The sequence below is a fragment of the Arachis stenosperma genome, chromosome 5 (assembly GCF_014773155.1).
Source record: "Arachis stenosperma cultivar V10309 chromosome 5, arast.V10309.gnm1.PFL2, whole genome shotgun sequence".
Taxonomy (NCBI): domain Eukaryota; kingdom Viridiplantae; phylum Streptophyta; class Magnoliopsida; order Fabales; family Fabaceae; genus Arachis; species Arachis stenosperma.
In genome coordinates, this window is record NC_080381.1 from 33529422 (window position 1) to 33543226 (window position 13805).

The 13805-nt window shown below is 32.7% G+C and overlaps 1 protein-coding gene across 4 annotated transcripts; it reads left to right on the forward strand.

Moving 5' to 3' along the window:
* The first annotated feature begins 7747 nt into the window (after positions 1–7747).
* Positions 7748–12175, forward strand: LOC130982331 (uncharacterized). Of its 4 annotated transcripts, none has more exons than XM_057906301.1 (12): positions 7748–8003; positions 8387–8485; positions 8717–8773; positions 8860–8910; positions 9027–9075; positions 9383–9482; positions 9962–10047; positions 10292–10356; positions 10819–10894; positions 11262–11335; positions 11470–11594; positions 11846–12172. In XM_057906301.1, exons 1-7 carry the CDS (start codon positions 7815–7817, stop codon positions 9984–9986), a joined length of 570 nt encoding a protein of 189 aa, XP_057762284.1. In that variant the 5' UTR covers positions 7748–7814; the 3' UTR covers positions 9987–10047; positions 10292–10356; positions 10819–10894; positions 11262–11335; positions 11470–11594; positions 11846–12172. The 4 variants fall into 4 exon arrangements, 2 of the variants coding, with proteins under 2 accessions (XP_057762284.1, XP_057762283.1); XM_057906300.1 differs by having other exon boundaries at positions 9979–10047; positions 11846–12167; XR_009087123.1 differs by lacking the exon at positions 9027–9075 and having other exon boundaries at positions 7886–8003; positions 8580–8773; positions 9979–10047; positions 11846–12174.
* The last annotated feature ends 1630 nt before the right edge of the window (positions 12176–13805 follow it).

Here is a 13805-nt window from a genome sequence, read left to right on the forward strand (position 1 = left end):
AATATACTTGCATTAAATTTTATTTTGATCAAAGGAGCTATTGTTCATGTCAATTAGCTATTAGTTATGCTTCATAAGTTCCAAACTTGGGCACTTTAAACAAGATCATGGCATTCACCACATCTAGGAGGTATATTCCAATTTCCCATAATATGAAATCACACATTACACAACATAATAACTAACAAAAGTCATGGCACAATGAAGTTCAACAAAAAAAATTACAACACAATAATTAAAGTCATGAAAAGTTCAATAGTCAACCCAACGAAAGATAAAAACTAATTTAAACTATGTCCAAACATAATCAAAAATCAATTAAATCCCCTTACCAATTAGTGAATTAGTGAAGATGAGTTAAAGAAAATTATATTTTATTCAACATTAAACACAAATTTTTTCACTATCAAAACAAAACTCAACAATAATGGCAGCATATTAGTTTCTCACTAGAAAATTTAGTACTTCTTCTGATGAGGTGAATGAATTCCAGCTAATGACACACAAGCTTAAAACAAAGTTAGTTACATAAATACAAAGCAAGAAATGAATAAACCAACCACAACCAAAATAGTGGTGAAAATAACACTTGTGTTGGTGTATGTTAATGATATAATCATTATAGGAGATTCTGAAATTCAGGTAAAATAAGTGATTAAAAAGTTGAATGCAAAATTTGCACTCAAAGACATTGGCAATTTTCATTATTTTCTTGGAATTCAGGTGGCTAGAACAAGTGATGGAGGATTGTTTCTCTCTCAACAGAAATATATCAATGAGGTATTGAAGAAAGCAAATATGGAAGGTTGCTCAAGTTGTCACACTTCTCTGCGCTCAACAGTAAAATTGTCAGCCTTCAATGATTCCAATTTTGGTGATCCTCAGCTTTACAGGTCAATTATTGGCAGCCTGTAATATCTAATAATGACCAGACCTGAGATCTCATACAGTGTACATATGATGTCACAGTTTATACAAGCCCTCTAGACACCCACTGAAAAATAGTGAAGAGAATACTCAGATACTTCAGTGGTACAATAAATCATGGGCTGCACTTGAAGAAAGCCAACTCTATCGAAATCACAGCCTACAGTGACTTAGATTGGGCTGGAGACCCTGATGATAGGAAGTCTACAAGTGGGTATTGTGTATTCATTGGTTTAAATATGGTTTTCTGGGCTTCAAGGAAGTAGACAGTAGTAGCAAGATCAAGCACGAAAGCTGAAACTAGGAGTATGACAGACTTGGTAGCTGAGTTAATTTGGGTGAAAAATTTAATGTCTGAGCTATAATTTCTATCAAAAGAGGCACCCATGGTCTACAGTGATAACTTAAGTGCAGTCCTACTTACTGCCAACCTAATCCTGCATTCAAAATCCAAACATTTTGAAATAGACCTTCATTTTGTTAGGAATCGTGTAAATAACAAAGATATTAGAGTAAGTCACATTTCAGGAATCATGCAAATGGATGATGTTCTAACAAAAGCTGTGTCCTCTGAGAATTTTCTTCGCTTCAGGGGTAAATTGAATATTGAGGAGCTTGACAATACAACTGAAGAATTGAAGGAAAGAGACAATAATCAGCAGAAACAGCAGAACAAATAAGTAGAGATGATGATTAAAGCAAGATAACACAAGAAAAAGGTGACAGTAAAGATCATAATAGGAGTGTTTAAGTTTAAGTAACTGCATTTACTTGAGTTAGTTAAAATGTAACTACTGAGCTCTGTTTCAGTTAACCTTGCACTCCAAATAATTAGTCAGCTATAATAATTTGTTAAGCTGCTAAACTGCTGTTAGAATTGGTTAGTGCTGGAATATTCTAGTGGCTGGTACTCTAAGTTACAACTATAAGTAGCAACACTCACTACTATAGTAATCACTTTTCAGAATACACAATTACTGATTCACATTTCTTACTCTCTTCTTCTTCTATTCTCTAGTCTTCTTCTTCAATTCTCTGAACCTTCAACCTAAGTTATTGATACCTTTTAAAATTAATTTAATTCAATTACTAATATTATGACATATAATAAGGGTAAATTACCCTTTAAAACGAGAAGGATATGGTAGAATTCACTTAAAAATTATTTTTATTTTTCTAACAGGGACAACCGAATGCCAACTATTAGAATATATAAAACGATGCATTATTCATGCAAATCAAACTTGGTCTTCTGGATATCTCACATACACTATAAAGGTTGACTTATATCACAGCAAGTGTGTTCTCAGTCTTTCCTCTTCAGCTTCCTCTCAGTTAATCTTTTGAAACTAATATTTAAGTTGGGTTTCGTTACTAAAGTTTCCATTGGTGACAAAATCTGGATACCGATTGTTCAATTAGAACCAGATAAAAAATTTCAGATATACGGAGATCTCCGTCGTATTGTTAATTTACCTTAAGATGCCGAGATATATCATCATGCACCATATATATATAATTCATTGTCTCCAATTATACATGGGCCATTTCTAGTATGTCTATATATTACTGTAATTTTGATAATTATAATATTTTAAAAAGAGTTATGAAAATTAAAATAATAATTTTTATTATTTAATAACATTTTTAAAAAAATATTACCAAAAAAAAAATTATTAAAATATAATAAAAATATAATTTTAATTATAATCATGCTTGCATAATTATTGTAATTATTATAAGTATAAACATACAAAAATCCACCAAGATATATAAAATCAGACTCGTTTATTTTCTCCGAAAATTCTGACAACATTGGATAATAATAATATGCATGATTGATCAAGTAAAATAACTACGTAAAATAATAAGTTGAAATATAAGATGCTGCATGTGGTGTCATTGTATAGTTTGAGCCGACTGTGTCGAAAAATCTTCGGAAAGAAATCGTGTTAGTGATATTCTGTTGAAAGTGTGATCCATGGAGATAAAAAGACGCATGAACACAGCATGTGAAAAGATAAAAACAGATGTGTAATACGTTATTTTTCATATCCATATTAGGCATTTTTTGATCAGTTGGCGCAGACTGAGGACCAAATAAGCCTAAGCACAAGGCCAGCTACCCACTTGTGTGTATATATATAAAATAAGAGTACCATTTAAAAAGAATTTTTAGAATTTTTAATAATTTTTATTTATTTAAAAAAAAAAAGAAAATTCATGTAAAATTTGTTAGTGATATTGTCTAAGATACCATTTTTTTAAGGTTTAAATTAATAGAAAAAATAAAATAAATAATTATATCTTTAATATAAAATAAAGGATATATATATATATATATATATATATATATATATATATATATATATATATATATATATAAAGGTATTTATTTTTGATACAATGATAAATTCATACGTATTGATACAATAAAAATGTCGACAAATTAAAACACGACACATAAATTATATTTTCTACGTTAGTAATTTATTTATTTTTTTAAATATATATTATATCAGTACTTTTATTAAACTACCTTTATACTTTATTAAACTTAAAAAATATTTTTTATTTAATTTTATATAAAGACTTAAATATTTTTTTATATTAGACAAAAACTATCCTAATCTTTTTAATTTAGTCAAAATTCAATTAATTTTAATTTGAAATTTTAAAATTTGAAACAATTTAAAAATCAAAAGTTCAAAACAAAAACATATATAAAAAATAAAAAAATAAAAAAAAGTGTTTGATCTAAGATTAGAGTTCAGCGTTCTTCTTCTCTGGTCAAAGAAGAAGAAGAACTCAGTTCCTCCACGTCGTTTTCTCGAATAGCTCAAGTAGTGTTGTTGAATTTCACCTTGTGAATAATGATGAATCTGTCACTGATTTTAATTTTGAGTAAGGATCAGAAGGCGTGATGGTATCGAGATGGCTGTTCGGTTGGTTTTCGTCGCATATACAACCTATCTTGTCAATGGTGTTGTAGGTGGATTTGTTGCTGGTGCAACTGTTTTGGGTTACAAAGGTAATTTTTTGCTCAAAACTATTTATCTCTGTTAGACCATAACTTGCATATGTTAAATCTATATTTTAAAATCTCACGTATGGAACAAGGTCGCTGATTTGTCGATAAAAATAGTGAACAAAACTCAATGGTGCCTTGATGGATTTTACCTATAATCTAATTAGATATGATAGTGAAGTATCAGGTGCACTACTGTATCAAAATTCAAAAAATGCATGGAAAATTTGAAGGAAGTTAATCAAGGTGCTTGAAAATACCTCATTAAGTTTGAGCCAGAAACATGGGTAAAGGCTTACTTCTCACATGATCCAAAAGTAGATAACCTCACAAATAATATGCGTGAGGTCTTTAATGCAAAGATCGTGAACTACAGATGCAAGCCTATTCTAACTATGTGTGAAGAAATCAGGTGTTATCTAATGACGAGGATGGTGAACCGCAAGCGAGTACTAAATAACCATCCTAGCAAGCTAGTACCAGTTCAACAAAAGAGGATGAAAAAGCTCATCAAAATTAGCACTAAATGGATGGCGAAATGAATTGGTGCAACGAACAGAAGAGGTTTGAGGTGAGCTGCAAAGCAACTAAAATGGATGTAGATCTTATTAAGCATACTTGCTGATGCAACAGATAGCAATTGATTGGTACCTATTGTAGTTACTTTTATCAATCGTAAACCATTTCATTATTTTCCTTTGTTATCATAGTCTTATTTTTCTTCATTATTTCAGGCATGTCTTGCATACATGTACTTTTTGTCATTAGGAAAAGACGTGATTTGCCACAAGATTATGTGCACCCCTGACTATGTATAAAGTCAATACGAAGGACATATACACATTGCATTAAACACGTATCAAGTGCAGAATTTTGACCAAGATCTGAATTCTCATAGTTAGATCCACCCATAATCAAAAAACCAATTGGACGGCCTAAGGTTCACAATAGACAGAAGGATCCAGTTGAGCCATTCATGCGAGGAGACAAATTGAAGAAATCATTCTTTGTCTTACAGCAAGTGTGGTGAAAAAGACCACAACTACAAAACTTGTAAAAGAGCTCCTTTGAATCTCAATTGGAAGTCAAATATAAAGAAGCCTAAGAAGAAGGGAGCTAGCACTTCCCAATCACTAGTGATGCTTCCATTGTCACAATCAGCTCCCCCACCAGATGTCAGTTCACTTTAAGGATTATAACTTTTTTTGTGTCTATATCATAAATACTTAGGGATTAATCTGTCTTAGTATAATATAAATTAGGGATTATTTTGTCTAAATAAAATATACAATAGGTAATAATCTGTTACACTTCTATGCCCAAGATACTTCTAACAGCCAACTAGGCAGCTCAACAAACCAGCAACAGCCTACTGTAATGATGCATTGTTTTTCATTGTCATTGTTTGATAAATTTATTAATTAAATTGTCGTAACATGAATTGTTTTGTCATGTCTTGGTGTCTCTAATCCAGGTTCTAAATGTGGCTGTCCCAAGTTCTTTAAATGTTGCACTAGATCTAACAATAACAACAAGGACCACACTTTTGATAGTACCACCAAGGCCAACAGTTACTCAATCCAAGCCACTAGCCCTCACATCAACCCCTCCATTTAAACCTCCAAAAAAATCTCCATCCATGGTTAATGACAAAATTCAGCCAAAACAATCAAAGTTCATACCAAAGTCAGAAAGTTCTTAGGTCACCAGCTCCACTTGCCCAAGATCTAATCCCATTTAACACACAGCATGCAACACAAAGTCAAGATACTCTACCAACAACATTACAAAGTGCATCAACATCCAAGGAGACATTAGCAGCTGCAAGCACTGCTACAACCAGGTTGTTCAAGTTCATTCCCAACCCACCATCCAAGAAGACAAAGGATTAAAGAGTTGTGCCTTTATGTTGTTTTGGACTAAATGTGTGTTTTTGTAATAGTTTATGACAAATTTCAGATACAATTGCCTTTTTTGTTACATGTTTTGTGTTACTGATTTTTTGTCATAGTAAACTTATTAATGGTAACATGCCATATACATATATACATTACTGGCAAATTGGTTTTCTTTTTTTTTTTTTATCAGTTTTAGATTTGGATGTTTAATCACAACTTTAATGTCAGTTCTTGAATGTTTGTTTAGTTGTTGTTTTGTCAATTTTAATTTCATACATACATTACAACATACAGGCTATCAATGATACAGGGTATTTAAATCATTTATACAAATGGCATATTTCATTTGTCTTGGAAAAAGTCAACACATTTATCTTGTTCAATCATTGATCAATTACTACACTTTATGATGGTTTCAGTGGCTAAGAGAAGGGGGGTTGAATCTTAGCCCATTTTTCACTTAATAACACTTGCTGGTCTTTGACACAACTTCTGGAGACTTTTTGATTTTTGTCTCATACACAGCCACGAGACTTTTGCTTTTTATCTCGTGGCCTGGCACGAGATATTTTTCAGTTTTATCTACTGTGCAGCAGAAACAGAAATGGAGTAGAAGAGAGAGAAAATTACACCCAGATATATCCTGGTTCAGCTGCTAAGTGCAGTGCAACCTATATCCAGTCTCCACCATAACAATGATGAAATTTCACTATAATCATCTTTGATTACAAACACCAATTTTTCCTAGGAACTACCCTTCCTATCCACAACAAGTCCATAATCTAAACCCCAATCCTGAACTTGACTTGGTCACTGCCAAGCTTTAAACTACTAAGTGCTAACCCAACTTGCAAGGGGATTCCCACAGAATCATGAAACACAATACAGATGTACAAAGGAACTCTAAGGACATCTATGGCTTTTTTCTTTTAATTTTGCACTCTCTGCCTTTTTTCGCTCTATGACTTTTTCTTACAAACCTCACTGTTTGCCTTTTTCCATGAGAGTCAAGACAGACAAAATTAAACAGAAAAATACAAAACAGAATACATTGAAGGAGAAGAACTTCTGTTAGCTTAGGTAGCTATGTGAACAGTGTGCCTTGCACTCTCACTCCTTGCTTCAAGCCCTGGCTGTTTTTCCTATTTATAGAGGGAGAAGCCTCCACGGTTGAAACCAAAAGAACCAAGCTAATCTTCTTCTTCTTCATGCAAACCGGTTCGGCCAGAGAGAGAGAGAGAGGAGAAGTAACTGAATGCAATAACCAACATGCAATTACCTCTGGTTCTTCCTTGGTCACCAATAATCATCAATCCGAGCCTTCCAACTTGCCTTGCACTCCAAGATGGACTCCTAGCCCTTGATGCTTCATGATGATAACAGCTGCATCTGCTCCATCCTCTGCCTCTTCCATCACGTAGCCACTGTAGCTACCTCCTGTGGTGTTTGAGCAGAATCAGAGACAAGCCATCCCTCCAAGGATCTTCTTCCTCTGACCGAGATCTTCTCTTCTATTTTTGGTATAGAGAGATTGAGCTTACTTCACCAAATCTTACCTCCTTTGGTGAAGATCTCAGCCCCAACATACTTTTTATTTTCTTTTTCTTGCCATCATTACAATGGTCTTGTAACTTACTTCTCCTTCTTTTCGGTGTCTAGCCATAGCTTCCATGCTTTCACTGTGTTGATATGACCGAATGAAGAAGAGAAGTGAGAGAGAAGAAAGAGATGTTATCACTACAAAATTTTTATTAATTGGTGGAAGTTTTATAATGGAAGTTTTTAAAAACATCCACAACATCATTTATTTGTAGCAATTTACAAAATCTCCCTAAATAAAAATCTCAACATTTACACAAAATTAAAACACCCACACATCTGAAGTCCACCTAAACACTCAAAGCCCATACCAAAATAAAATGTTGGCTTAGTTTCAAGTGAGGGGAGAGTGAGCAAGACCTATGAATGAAAACCCTAAATTGCAGCATCATCGTCGCCGTCGCCGTCGCCGTCCCCGCTTCTCCGTCATCGCCATAGCCACAGCCACAGCCATTCATCTCCTTGCCGCTAGTGCCAATGCCACAATGTGCTTCGACAATCTCTTTTTCCGTTATCTCTTTCGTCAACTCATCTCCTCAGGCCGCGACGTGGTAATTTTTGAGATCTCCTTCTGCGTTCTTTTGTGCATTCATTCAGATTTGCATTTCTTCTACATTCTTCCGTCGAAGCTTTTTTGTGACTTGTGATTTCCACATTAATTTAGTTTGATTGACTACTTCTTTGATTTCGGATTTGACTTGTTACTTTTGCGATTATTCAGTAACTTGATGGCAATGCAATTAGTAATGTTATTTTTGCTTATTAATTTCGCGACAAAATTTTTGATATAGTGCAAGGAATTTTTGCTAATTTTTAAATTTTGATTTCGCGACACCCTTTTATTTTGATACTAATGTATATATTTGAAATCCTGATAAATTGATTTTATTTAGAAACATCTATGTTGCTTACTCTATATTTTTTTTTCATATAGATTTCTCAGGCAAGAAAATTTGATATCGAGAAAACAAAGCTAATGTGTGTTAACATGCTCAAGTTGAGGAAGGAATTTGGTTCAGACATTATTGTAGAGGTATTGCTTTGAATTCGTTAGATATGTCATATTATCATGATGGAAGGAACTGTGAGTGGAATCGCAACTGCCGAAGCTGAAATGGCTGGTAAAGGTGCAGCTGATGCTGTTGCTGCAGGGGCTGAAGCTATTGTGGCTTCGCCCAAAACGAGTGATAGTCCCAGTTTGAGCAAGTTGTTTAGCGGTAATTTGTTGGAGAAATTTACTTTGGACAACTCCACATACTCGCAGGCGCAAATCAGAGCTACTTTCTACCTAAAATTCGAGAATGAGAAGTTAGATCAAGAGGTTTGATCATGTGCTTTGTAAACAATTCAATGTACGTTTAGTTCTGAAAATATTGCTTATATTATAGTTGTTCTATTTGCCTGTAGATAAGGATAAGAATGATTAAGATGGTAGCTAAAGGTTTGGCTACGTTAGAGGTATGTTTGTTGTGCTTTAAATTTTTGTGTTGGTTGAAAAATTGTTGAATGGTGTGATTTTTATGATTTTATTGATTTTCATTGGTGGAGTTAATCTTGTTGTCCTGCATGTGCAGGTTTTTCTCAAACACTCTGGTTCTCTTTTTATGTATGCGGGTCATGAAGGTGGAGCTTATGCAAAAAATAGTTTTGGAAAATATGTATCTTTGTGACATATTATGTATATTTTGAAATTTTTTTGTTTCCTTATTTACCTTATGTTCGTTGTTTTTTTCTTGAATAGTAGTCATGCAGCAACGTGGATAATGGTCATGCCTTAGGGCATGATAGTTTTCATTCATAAATAAATAAATTTACTAGGAGTACATTCCATTGGCCTCCACTTCTCCCTCTACTCATATCCCTTTGTTATGCTTTCTTTATGCGGTTAATATTTTTATTTATGGTTTATTGCTCTTTTCCATTGTTGCAGATATACTGTTGTTGGTGTATTTATACTTAGGCGGATGTTTCGCGAGGCTTGGGGAGCTGCGGCTTCTAAAAAACAAACTGAATTTAATGATTTTCTTGAGGTAATTTTAGAAATTAGTATAAAATTGAATAGCATCTGGGCTTTGTGGTAGTGGCAAACATGTTTGGAAATGCAATGATTATCAAGCATGGAATTAGAAAGAAAATGCAATATTCTTCCCCCCACCCCCTTTTTCAGTTTTTACATTTTTCTTGAGTTTATTCCATTAAAACATTTCCATGGATGCTTAATTTATTAGATTAAGAATTCTTGTATTTTCTGTTCCAAACATTGGGCCACTTTGTGCAAATTAAGAGCTTTTTATCTGAAAAAATTCATGCTGCATGTCCTTGTGTAATTTGTACTGTTTGAGCATAGATACCTTAGTTTGATATTGTTAATTGCTAACTATCTGCTGAACCCACTTTGCTCTTTCATTTTTGGGTAGTATATATACTAATTTACAATTGTTTGCAGAATTAATTATGCAGTGATTTACTAATGATTTGCGTACAAATAATGTGATGGTCTTTGATTTAGGGTGTGTTGTTGTATAGGACTTTGATTTCAAGGAAATCAATGAAGTGATAATCCTTCCTTGAGCCTTAGACTACAACAAAATTCATGTGAGTATGAAGAACTTTACCTTACATCTTCTTGTATTTGTCATAAAAAGTAGGTACAACCTGGTAACTAAAACTTGTGATTTATCCGCAGGTTCTTGGTAACTAATATGATACTAAATTGCTTGAAAAATGGCTTTTTTTAATTCTTGCTCGACTTTTGTACATCTTCAAATCGTAATCGAATAAAAGGAAACCGAAAAAATAATAAGGTGTATGTTGTCATGTTTACTCGTATGCAATGCAGTTACGTCATGAGAGGATTGATGAAAGAATGAAGGCTTGCAGGAATTAGTTTTCAGCATCAATAAGGTTAGTGGTTTTAATTTCTATGCATTGGTATTACAAATTTTATAACTTGAATATCCTTGGTTTGCTTAGATATTGTGAATCTATGTTGTTGTAGACAGACAGAAACATTTATAGCCATAGGTTTTAAGCATATTGAAGAAGGTGAGAAATTAGCGGTTGGCTTTTGATACCTTGTCCAATTGTACAAGATGAAATTGAACCCCTAACCTAACATTAAGTCTCAAATAGATCATGCTAGCTATGTTTAAGCATAAAATTTTCATTTTTTTTCTAAATAAGTCAAATATGAGTAAATTTGAATATTATCTCTTTACTCATGTTGAACCTCCTTGTTAATTATGTGTGCTTCGCCGCTAATTACTCTTGATTGTAGCGCACAATGGTATATGTATATATATAGGCTTGAAGAGATATGATTCTAGTTCTAACAGACTAATAAATCAAACAATTTTGTTGAATCAGGATGAGCCCCCAAGTGAAAGGAAGATTGCCAAATTGTGTTAATATGCTGCAAAAGAATCCTTTTCGGATTCCAAAGGTATCTTTTCTTTTTCATTTCATTCATATAGAAGTTTGAGAAAGGCGGGAAGGGGAATAATATGAATATCCTTCAATTAATTGAATCTGTTGCTGAAGTTCATGAAATCTACTTTTCTTGCTAGATAGCTCTCATAGTGTGAAAATTTCTTGTCTTGTATAGTGTGAAAATTGGAATTGTCTCTCATAGTGTATAGTGTCATGTTATATGCTGCTAATTTTGTTGTTAAAGCTCAGTTAAAGCTTGATCTTTGATGATAGTCTTAAGGTACTTTGGTCATGTGTAATGCCCTTTTATGACAATCAATATATATATAAACAAATTTGTATATCTTCAGTTAATTAAAGAATTTGTGTTTTATTGTCAGTTTGTGATCCAGTGATGGGTGACGAAGGAAAATTTTATGTTCCTCAAGAGCTAATATCAGTTTATTGTGAAAAGGTAAAACTGTTTAGCAAAGATGTTTCTGCAGGTGCTCATGTGCAAATAATATATACAATGCATCAAGTTTAAAGAATATAAATCTTTTAAAGAATATAAATCTTTTAGTTCAATTATTTATAATTTGGAAACAGGCACGACAAGCCTATCTTATTGGCAATAAAGCCCTAGCAAAGGAACTTAATGCTAAAGGGCAAGTGCACAACATGCATATAAAAGCAGCTCATGGAAAAGCTCAGGAATCTATTTATCGCCAGAGGTTTGTTATTCCTAAATACTTTCATATCTCCTTTATTCATACTAGTTTTCATTAAAATGGGGACACATATGATGTCACATTGAAATGTCTTGCTTGCCCCCCCAGAGCCTGTTTATACTGATGAGAAAGTTTAAGAGCTGGCTCTAATCTTATCCCATTTAAACTTGGTTTTACTTATTTATTCTGTTTATGTATCTATACGAATATGTCAATTTTACTTGTATATTTATTCATTGTGTTTATTATTGTAGGATTCAATCTGAAGATGATGGCCGAAAAGCTTGTAATTTTCTTCATGAGGCTGGACCATCAAAGGTTTATCTTTATATTTGTCCATGAAAAAGCTCCTATTTAGACAAGTGTTACAACTATGCATATTTTATTATTTACGGTATAGTTCAGTTTTTGATAAGTTTGATTGTTATGTATGTATGAATGTTAAAGCTTTTGTGAAGCCAAATTTGGATTGAGTTCAGCTTCTATTAAGTATTAATCAATGTTTTGCCTTTCTTATGTGATTATCGAAGTATCTCTCTATTCTTTTATATAGTTAATTAGAACAATACCATATGGAATTATGATTAGAACTATTGACATTGAGAATTTTTTATATATAGATTTATGTTTTATATTAAGGAATTGTTATAAAAGATTTAGTTTTTAAATTTTGATATTAAAAAATAAATTTTTAATTTGAGAATATGTAAATGAAATAAGATTAATGAATAATTTGAAATTAAAAATAAATAAATAATTATAGGGTTTGCGGAGGTTTAAAAGTCTCACAAAATAGTTATTTTTTTAAATTAAAAAATCAATTTGTGGGGGTTTTAAACTGTCACAAAAGTGATTTAAAACTCCCACAAAAGTGTAATATAAAACCCCCCATTAAACACATACAAAACCCCCACTGAATAGACTGTGGAGGTTTCTAAAAATCTCCACAAAAGACCTCGTGGCACCTCAAATATTGGGAGTTTTAGAAACCTCCACAAACCATTTGATGGGGGTTATAAACCTCCACAAATAGAAAAAAAACCTCCACAAATAAATAAAAATCTTGTAGTGTATGAACCATAATCAATGCAACAAAGAGAGAGAATAAGAGTAAATTAATTTTCCCACTCCCTTTGCTTTAGGTAGCGTGTAACACTTAGTGCTGTCCAATCAATCCCTTTTTCTCTTTCCTATTTCCAATGTCTGCATTAACTTCACTTGATAAAATTTGACTTCCACCATATGGTAAGAATGAGATCCGTTAGAAGCATGCAACATAATTAAAGGAATGGGTTTTATTAAGTTAAAGAAATGCATTGTGCCCCCATCTTCTTTGGTTTCGGACTAGCCTCTTTGTTGGGCTTTTAATTTGGTTTTCTGGCCCGATTTCATAACAAAATATTCAGCCACAAGGATCAAAATAATTTTATATCAATGCTGATCATTTTTAATCAAATTGGGCTTGCTGTATATTTCTTTTCTTTTTGGCCCAGAACAAAATTCTGTATAACAAAATTATTTAAATTAGCATATATCAAATTAATAATTTTGCAATTTATTGTTTTAATAATATTTGATCATCATCAAATTAAATTAGAATTTTCCAAACTCATCACTTTAAAACAACTACACTCAAGATAATTAAAACAACACAGATGCACCATCTTATTGGTTTTTTTATCTCTAAAGCAACAATTCTCTTATCCAAACATGTGATCATATTTCTCATGTCTTAGCTTATTTTTTATGATGCTCTTTGTAACACCCTAACTACCAAAGCTCACGCTTCCGGCTGCGCAACTCTGATAGCTCGGACATTACGACGACACTTATACTAATTAATACTAAAATATGAGCTTGTTTAAAGCTTTAAACCGCAACACCGCTCCCAAAAATACTTTCGTTCGACAAAGAACATCCATAGATACCATACAACTTACAAAAACTCTTAGAAGATACATCCATATATATACATATATATACATAAGTAATATTACAAACATTAACCAATACAATTCCTATCCCTCTTACAGAATATATCAAGATAAAGGCGAGGGTACAATAAATAATAACTAAGGTCATACAGAGCATCACAACAATAACTAAATAAATTCTTCGTAACTTCTGCGCCCATATCCTGAAAGGGGAAAAAATGTAAGGGGTGAGAACATCATCCTCGAAAGGGTTCTCAGTAGAGGGTTTTTGGGAATTACT